This window comes from Anolis sagrei, chromosome 4 (genome assembly GCF_037176765.1).
Source record: "Anolis sagrei isolate rAnoSag1 chromosome 4, rAnoSag1.mat, whole genome shotgun sequence".
Taxonomy (NCBI): Eukaryota; Metazoa; Chordata; class Lepidosauria; order Squamata; family Dactyloidae; genus Anolis; species Anolis sagrei.
In genome coordinates this window covers 87,106,913-87,116,794 of record NC_090024.1, presented here as the reverse complement: position 1 = coordinate 87,116,794, position 9,882 = coordinate 87,106,913, and the positions used below count along the sequence as shown (strand labels likewise).

The following is a 9,882-nucleotide window of genomic DNA, read 5'->3' as shown; positions in this document are numbered from 1 at the left end:
ACCACATATTGGGAGATGCCTTCATGGTGTATTTTGCTTCATGTATATGCTGCAGTGAAACACCATGGATCAATCCTACTGATTGTTGTATGAAATGAATTTGGTTATTATATTTGAGAATAAGCCCTTCCTTGTATTCATCTCAAAGCTAGTGTCCAAACATCAGCAATTACTTCTTTATAGAAACTATTTCAGGCTGTGTTTAGTCTTGCAAGAACAGAGGTGATATGCAATTGGCAATAGTATTAATCCATTTAAATCCATTTTCCCTATGGTCTTAAGAGCAAGATTTACAGTTTTCTCTTAGGGATTAATTACATCTGCAGACCTACTAACTTAATGGCCAAAAATGCAATACCAAATGTACCACATTTCCCAAATGAACTCAGTAAAGAATACCCTCTGGGTACTCAGAGATGATTTCTACATTTCTGTTCCACAAAGAAAAACACAATATGATCAATGTTGTCCTGGGAGAATGAGGGACAAATCCCTGTTCATCCATGGGACATGCTGAATAAACCTGGGTTATTTTTCAACCTCACTTCCCTAACTGTTGAGAAAATACATTGTCACCAGTGGGATTTTTGTCTCTTGAGTTTCCCAGAAGGATAAAATCAGGAGATATTTTGAGGTTTGTATCGGAGATCCTCATCACACTAAAGAATGAATCCACTAAAAATCCAGTTTTTGCCTCCTTAAACCAGATTTTAAATGGATTTATTCTCTAGTGTGATGAAGTAGTGAGTTCACTTTTCTCCTTCCCCATTTGAAGAGCCCCAGCTTTCTATGGAGTTTTATTTGCTTAAGGTATTCATTCACCCTATTTGACTTCTTTTAAGGACACCAAAGGTCAGAAAAGAGTCATGCCTGTTTGTTTTAATGTTCTGCTTTGCCACACTCTCCAGGACAAATTTATTTCAGATTCCTTTTGTCTAAAATATAAAAGAATTCATGAATATTGATAAATCTAAAGCATATGTCCCCTGCCACAAAGCAGATGAATTCTGGAATCCTTGTCAGAGATGTCAACAGCTTTTTGGGACATGAAATGGGTTGTTTTGTAGTTTATGCTTTCATCTGGCAATTCAAGGCCATAGTTGGGAGGAAACAGGCTTTTCTGCTAGCAACATGTACACTTCTCATAGATCTTTGGATGGAAGATGGGTCATACCTGTGCGTTTTGTTTTTCTTCTTCTGGGATCTATTTTTAAATGACACAGGGCCCTTCCACACAGCCCTATATCCTAGAATATCAAGGAAGGAAATCCCACATTATAATGGGAACAGCGCTCAGGAAGCATACGACTCCGCTGTTGCGTCAGCTCCACTGGCTCCCAATTTGCTACTGGGCATAATTCAAAGTGCTGGCTTTAGCCTATAAAGCCCTAAATGATTCCGGCCCAACTTACTTATATGAACGTGTCTCCCCTTATGGACCTTCCAGGAATTTAGGATCATCTGAGGAGGCCTTGTTCTCGATCCTGCCTACCTCACAGGCGTGCTTGGCAGAGACGAGGGACAGAGCCTTCTCAGTGGTGGCCCCTCGACTGTGGAACTCCCTTTCTGGGGATATTAGATCGCCCCCTCCCTCTTGACCTTTAGGAAAAGAGTAAAAACCTGGCTCTTTGAGCAAGCTTTTGGAACCACATTGTAACCAGATAAACTCAGTATTGTGAACGAATATGGAACGCTTAACAATGCAAATGGACATGGATTTAAACCTGAAAGTCATCGATTTTTATAGTTTTAAATTGTTTTTATATGAATTTTATTATGTGATTTAACCTGTTGTAAACAATGTATTTATGTGTGTTCGGCATCTAATTGTTGCCAGTCTGTACGCCGACTGAAAAGGTTGTGATAAAAGTGTGGTAAATAAATAAATAAATAATAAATTATCTGAGTGTGGACTCAGATAACCCAGTTCAAAGCAGATATTGTGGGATTTCTGCCTTATATTCTGGAACATAGGGCTGTGTAGAAGAGCCCCTACTATCGGGCCCTTCCACACAGCTCTATATCCCAGAATATCAAGGCAGAAAATCCCACACTATCTGCTTTGAACTGGAATATATGGCGGTGTGGACTCAGATAACCCAGTTCAAAGCATATGGGTTTTTCTGCCTTGATATTCTTGGATATAGGGCTGTTTGAGAGGGCCCCTACTATCAAGACACAAGGATGTGGAGCATTGGCCTTGGTCTGAGTGGAATCCATAGTTGTAGGACCCAATTTTGCCACTTGTTGTTGGAACCCATTGGCTAAAAGTCTGGGCTGTTTTTCCTCTGCTGCATCGTTTTCACTTGTTACATCATTTACTACCAATATAGCGTATCCTACAGCAGTGATGTGTCTCTGTTTTCAGTATCAAATGCAGCCTTGAAAGATCTAGAATTGCCATCAATTCAAGCTCAGAGTAAGTTCTTATAGAAAGCAGCCAAATTAAATTATCTTATCTTTGTATTGACCAATGGGAACAATCCTGTCTGCTATGGAAAGGATCATGTTGTACTTGACCACCCACCTCCCATTGAGCTGTCAAAGAGAAGAAGCCAGTCAGCATGTTTGCGGTTGAATATTCAGAGAATCAAAGCCAGATTTCTAATAGCTAAAAACAATCAAAGCTCTATGCCTAAATAGCTGAAAGTTTCACATCTTCCATAATTTAGTTTTTTTAAAAAAAATATCTCAACTTCTTTCTGCTGATTTTAGAACATTTGTAATCAATCCTTTCCAATAAAAACAATTCTCATTTATCCCTCTTCAAGAAGCAAAGCTGTAAATCAGTGCTTCTCAACCTTCCCAATGCCGCAACCCCTTCATACAGTTCCTCATGTTTTGGTGACCCCCAACCATAACATTATTTTCGTTGCTACTTCATAACTGTAATTTTGCTACTGTTATAAATCATAATGTAAATATCTGATATGCAGGATGTATTTTCATTCACTGGTCCAAATTTGGCACAAATACCTGATATGCCCACAGCTGAATACTGGTGGGATTGGGGAGGGGGTAGATTTTGTCATTTGGGAGTTAAGGTTGCCCGGATTTATAATTCACCTACATTCAAAAAGCATTCTGAACCCCCATGACCAACAGAAAATACTGGAAGGGTTTGGTGGGGATTGAACTTGAATTTTGGAGTTGTAGTTCACCTACATCCAGAGAGCACGGTGAACTCAAGCAATGATAGATCTGGACCAAACTTGGCAAGAATACTCAATATGCCCAAAAGTGAACACTGGCGGAGTTTGAGGAAAATAAACCTTGACATTTGGGAGTTGTCGTTGCTGGGATTTATAGTTCACCTACAATCAAAGAGCATTCTGAACCCCACCAACGATAGAATTGGGCCAAACTTCCCACACAGAATCCCCATGACCAATAAAAAATACTGTGTTTTGATGGTCTTTGGTGACTCCTCTGGCACCCCCTCGCGACCTCCCCCCGCCCCAGGGGTCCCGACCTCCAGGTTAAGAAACGCCGCTGTAAATGATTTGTCACCTAACTGACAACTTACAAAACTGAACAAAGCATTAGACACTATAGAATTAGGATCCGTGGTGGTGCAATGGACTAAACCTTTGCGCTGGCCGAACTGCTAACCTGAAGGTCAGCGGTTCGAATCCGTGAGATGAGGTGTGCTCCCATCTGTCAGCCCCAGCTCCCATGTGGGGACATGAGAGAAGCTTAGTAACACATTTGGATATTCCCTGGTTAGATGGCCGATTCTCTCACACCAGAAGTGACTTGCGGTTTCTCAAGTCACTTCTGACATGATAAAAACAAAACAAAACTACAGAACTGAGCAAAACTGGTTTTCTTGATCTCAGGTCTGCAGATGCTGTTGGAGAGTAACTGCCATCATCCATTCTCAATAGCTAGGGGTCCATGGTTGCCAGGGCCAGGCATGTAGGCGGGGGGGGGGGGGTTGAGGGGCTTCAGCCCCCCCCCCCCAAATTCTCATGGTGGTTCGCGAAAAGGCCTTACTGGTGCAGGTGCATTATTTAAACTGTTATGTTTATTCATATCATGATCTGATCACCATACTCAATATATCCCATATGCATGGGGGTATTGGGGTAATGATACAAAAGGTTTGCTAGGGTAGACCCTCTTTCACTCAGACTCAGCCCCCCCCCGAAACTCAGCCCCCCCCAAACCCCCCCCCTGAAAAAAACTCAGCCCCCCCTCCCCCCGAATCGAAATCCTGGCTACGGGCCTGGCCAGGGCTGTACTAAGCAAACTGAAGACCAGACTCGATATAAGGCAGATGAATCGGTACAAGTTATTATTACTAGCCTCAAAAAACATGCTCAAAAGGAGGCATTACACTGATGAGTAATATTTTATTTCATTAAAATATATCAGAAGCTTATCATGTAAAACAATTAGGGTTCGCAATAATTTATTACTATTTACATTAGCAAATTCTTTTTTAAGAATTATTATACAAAGGAATACTGAGAGGTTCACAGGAGGAAGAGATGTACCATTCTTGGGGACCAGGAACAACAGGTAGTTTGGAATGTATTCAATTCCTATGCATCACTTCTGGCAATTATACTCACCTTAAGGTAGCCATACTGCTAAATCTCTTTTATAACAGTTGACCTGCCTTTTCTTTCTTTCCCGGGAAAAACAGTTAGGTGTGAATGCTGAAATTTTGTGTTTGAGACACCTCACTTTGCTAACCGAAATACAGTCTCCAAGAGCCCCAAGTGGGCTGAGGTCTATAGTGTCAATGTGCTTTAAGTCAACAGGAGCTGTGATGGTGCAATGGGTTAAACCCTTGTGCTGGCTGAACTGCAGACTTGAAGGTCGGTGGTTAGAATTGGGGAGCAGGGTGAACTCCTGTCTGTCAGCTCCAGCTTCCCATGCGAAGACATGAGAGAAGCCTCCCACAGGATGGTAACATAGCCGGGCATTCCCTGGGCAACGTTTCTGCAGACAGCCAATTCTCTCACACTAGAAGCAACTTGAAGTTTCTCAATTTGCTTCTGACATTATATTTTTTAAAAGTCGTAACTATGATGAGTGAGCTCTGAAAACAGGTATTTCTATATCCTATGAATTGGAGCCAAAACCCAACCACTCGGTAGCAGTCTTCTTTCACAGTTATGTCAACTACTTCCTATTACCAGAATGTTCTCATGTCACTCTATTTATTACACATTATTACAGCTGCAGAGCCAGTACAGTTAAGCCTCCATATCCAATGATTCTGAATCCAGGGCTTGTGTGTGTGTGTAAAAACCCCAATCATACATTTTATATCAGGGCCGTCATTCTATTATTCTATTGTATATAATGGAACTTGAGCATCCATGGAATTTAGTATCCACAGGTGGTCTTGGTAGCAAACCCCAGCAGATACAAGGACCCACTGTACTCTTTCTCCATCTATGTTTCCTGTCTAAGAATCTGGCCTCTATCCCACTTGCCACAAGGACTACTCAATCTTTTCTCCTTTGCTGTGGCCAGGATGAAGAGCTGCAGACATCAGAAGCCAAGATAAACTGGCTTTTCCTAGCTATGCATACTCATTCACATGTTATAGTTTCTCCTTCTCAATGCACCATGAGTGGTCGAAAGGAACCATGACATTCCAGCTTCTCCCAGGTGTGCAGCTCTTAAAGCACATTGTGCTCATTCCATTAGGCCAGTCCTACCTTTAGGCAAAGTGGCTCTCTTGGAAAGCAGATTTTGGGTGGCTTCATGTAGAATGGATGGAATAAAGACAGGATAGGTCTCCTGTGTCTTTAGTGTTGTGTAGAAGAGGGAATTTCAGCAGGCATTGCTCAATACCTGGTTGTATCACAAGCAACATAGAATCATAGAGTTGGAGGAGACCTCATGGGCCATCCAGTCCAACCCCCTGCCAAGAAGCAGGAACACTGCAATCAAAGCACCCCAGACAGATGGCCATCCCGCCTGTTTAAAGGCCTCCAAAGAAGGAGCCTCCACCACACTCTGGGGCAGAGAGTTCCACTGCTGAACAGCTCTCACAATCAGGAAGTTCTTCCTAATGTTCAGATAGAATCTCCTTTCTTGTAGTTTGAAGCCATTGTTCTGTGTCCTAGTCTCCAGGGCAGCAGAAAACAAGCTTGCTCCCTCCTCCTTATGACTTCCTCTCACATATTTATACATGGCTATCATGTCTCCTCTCAGCCTTCTCTTCTTCAGACTAAACATGCCCAGCTCTTTAAGCCGCTCTTCATAGGGTTTGTTCTCCAGACCCTTGATCATTTTAGTTGCCCTCTTCTGGACACATTCCAGCCTTTCAACATCTCCCTTCAATTATGGTGCCCAGAACTGGACAAAGTATTCCAGGTGTGGTCTAACCAAACTCCCTCTTCTACACAACCATTAAAGCTAAGGATTCATCTTCAGTTTTCAAAATGGCAACCCTAAGTAGGAAAGGGGAGCAAATTGTGAATTCCATGCTTTGTTTTCCTATACTGATAGTGATGTGCGAGAGCTGCCTATGTGATTTTCAGTCTTATGTAACAAAATAATAGTTTCACTGGCTTTCACAGCTATGCATCTTGACTGGGGAGAGGGCATTTGATGATCTATCTCAGGCAGCATAGTATTTGGGACCAGCCCCATTTTTAATCTATCTTACAATGCAAACTAAGAACTAGCTTGAGCAACATGATGGCACATTATAGTTTCACAGTCCTTATAGGCATGTTCAAAGTCTATTTCTGTGCAACTCAGAAGTGTGAATGATAGGCCATAGAGGGATTACTGCCATGTTCCAAATTTAGCAAATGAACATATTCTCCATGTTCTCCAGGGCTGTTGCATTAATGTTCAGGGCTGGCTGTTCCTTCAGGCACAGTGTAGTTCCGACCTAAAGCAGCACGTTATAGGTGTCATAAAAGACCAGCAATTTCTTGGTTATTTAGTATCTTATTTTACTGCCAGCGATGGGAAGAGGCACTTTTTAATGTTTCTGGCTCTTCAGCCAGAACATTTTGGCTGGTTTTGAGTACTATGCACCTTGATTTTTGCCGAGAAAGGATTTATACACTGTCCTGCTTCAGGCAGCAAAATATCTTGGGTCAGTCCTGATATGTTTATGCTGTATTGCTATAAAAATCTATTTATTATGAGATGAAAGCATATGCTGCAGTTGCCACTGAAAATAATGTCTTCTAATACAAAGATCCTGCCTGCCCTAATTTTAAGATGCAGAATTGCTTTCTTTTTTTTTTTTTTAAATTAAATTGGCACCTTCATGTTGTAAAACTATATGCTATGAACCTCCAGAGGATCTATACAAGCAAGATGGATAAGGAATGAGGGACTTTCCAGATGGCATTGGACTACAGTTCCCACAATCCCTCACCATTGTTTAAGCTAGTTAGGACTGATGGGAGTTGTGATCCCACACCACTTGGAAGACCACATTATTCTCATTCCCACATTACAACCATGGAAGAGCTGTAGATGGGAAAAGTATGACACATAAGTCCTACATTCCAGCCCCTAGAGAACCTGTAACAATATTCTAGGAGTTGTAGTCCAAAAGAAGCAAGTTTCCAAGTTGTTGGGTTGTTGTAAGTTTTGCAGGCTACATGGCCATGTTCCAGAAGCATTCTCTCCTGACGTTTCACCTGCATCTATGGCAGGCATCCTTAGAGGTTGTCTCACAACCTCTGAGGATGCTTGCCACAGATGCCACAGATGCAGGCAAAACATCAGGAGAGAATGCTTCTGGAACATGGCCATACAGCCCGAAAAACTTACAACAACCTATTGATTCCGGTCATGAAAGCCTTCAACTTTTCCAAGTTATGCATGAGACAAAATCAATATGAAGGCAGGTACCCTTTCAGTGTACACAAAGTATTATGTTATTGTTGTTGAAGCTTCAAATATGATGTCATATGACAGGTTTATTACTTATAAACACAATAAAGAGGAACAACTTCTCTTAGTCATGGATAAATGTCCATATTCATTATCTAAGAGAAATTGTTCCTCTATATTGTGTTTATAAGTAATAACCCTGTCATATGACATCATATTTGAAGTTTCAACAACAATAACATAATACTTTGTGTATCTCAGTAATAGATATCAGTGTTCTATATATTGCTACTCTTTCAGTGTAAACATTGCAAAACTGAAGCTGCAGCATTTCATAGTTGAGGATTGAAAAAGGGAATTATGACATTTTTAAAAAGCCAACTGAAATTTAGACAAAATATTTTAAAATTATCCCCCCCTCCCCAAACATCTCAGGATGTAAGTTGTTTCCTTTCATTATTAGCATGATTACTATTTCAAGTGAAAAAGACAGGCCCTTAAATGATTAAATAAACCCCCTGCTTTAGAATAAGTTAAATCAAGCAATCCCATTAATGCGCTTATTTCCTGTAGGCACGTATGACGTAAGGCATCAGTTACTCCGGGTCTGTCTCAGCAAATGCACCACTGTGACAACTGTTACACATTGTCACTCTGAGGAATGGAGGGAAACACTGGTTTCTGGACACAGAAGGCCTTTCAATGAAAAAAAAAGTGTCAAAAGATCATTACAGGTCCCAGAGCACTTGAGAAAGAAGAAATGTGGATGGTCTTTGCAAATGTCACTGTACATCAGTAAGAACTGGAGCCACTGATTTTTGAATAATCAAAAGTCTTGTTAAGGTTATGCCCTTATATATTTGCAACATATTTCCTCCTGCGGGCTGTCCTTATTTCATTCCTTTTGGAATAACAGAAGTTCCTTTGTCCATCAGAAATGGATTGCATTCTTTTCAGATTCCCAGGGAAAAACCAAGCACCAATTCCAGCCTCAGGATGTATCTTTGTAGCTAGCCCTTTCCTGCCTTGCATCGCATTACCTTGAATCTGGGCATGACAAGTGCAAAGTTCTAGGGTGGCAAATGTCACCAAGGAAGACATCTGCCTGATGGCAGCCACCAAGCTTGCTAGACAGTCTTAGTCCAAAATATCAGTTTCAAACGGAACCAGGTGGTAATATGACAGGTTGGTAACATAAGCTGTTGGGTCATCGCTGTCCTCAAGCTCAGAGGTAAATTCACTAACTGTGTCAAACCTGGAAGGAGACAAAACAAAGAGAGGGTATCATTCATGAGCCCCAGGGGAGTGGCGGCATATAAGATCGAATAATAATAAATAAACTATATCCGCAGGCAATAATGTGCAATGATGCTTGGAATGGCTGGCGTGACTTTAATAGTGGTTATAATTTAATAGTGGTTATAATTTCATCAGACTGACAACAAAGATCCGCCTAGTCAAAGCCATGGTATTCCCTGTAGTCACCTACGGATGTGAGAGCTGGACCTTAGGGAAGGCTGAGCGAAGGAAGATCGATGCTTTTGAGCTCTGGTGTTGGAGGAAAGTGCTGAGAGTGCCTTGGACTGCGAGAAGATCCAACCAGTCCATCCTCCAGGAAATAAAGCCCGACTGCTCACTGGAGGGAAAGATACTAGAGACAAAGTTGAAGTACTTTGGCCACATCATGAGGAGACAGGAAAGCCTAGAGAAGACAATTATGCTGGGGAAAGTGGAAGGCAAAAGGAAGAGGGGCCGACCAAGGGCAAGATGGATGGATGGCATCCTTGAAGTGACTGGACTGACCTTGAGGGAGCTGGGGGTGGTAACGGCCGACAGGGAGCTCTGGCGTGGGCTGGTCCATGAGGTCACGAAGAGTCGGAGACGACTGAACGAATGAACAACAACAACAACATAATTTCTATATGTTTTAATGTGCATTTTAACTCTAAGTTTAAATTTTAATTTAAATGCATTTAATTGTCTGTTGCCTAAAGGCATCAAATAGTTGCCATATGTAAAGCTGCCGCCTTCGGGGTAGAGAAAGGCGGGACGTAA

At 41.7% G+C, this 9,882-nt stretch overlaps 1 protein-coding gene across 1 annotated transcript in view; it reads right to left on the bottom strand.

Annotated features, from left to right (window-relative positions):
• Nucleotides 1-4,338: 4,338 nt before the first annotated feature.
• Nucleotides 4,339-9,882, bottom strand: part of PXDC1 (PX domain containing 1) — a 50,730-nt gene continuing 45,186 nt past the window's right edge. The window contains exon 5 of the mRNA XM_060774756.2: nucleotides 4,339-9,082. Coding sequence (XP_060630739.1) covers nucleotides 8,965-9,082 — 118 coding nt within the window. The 3' untranslated portion in view covers nucleotides 4,339-8,964. The remainder of the gene's footprint in view (nucleotides 9,083-9,882) is intronic.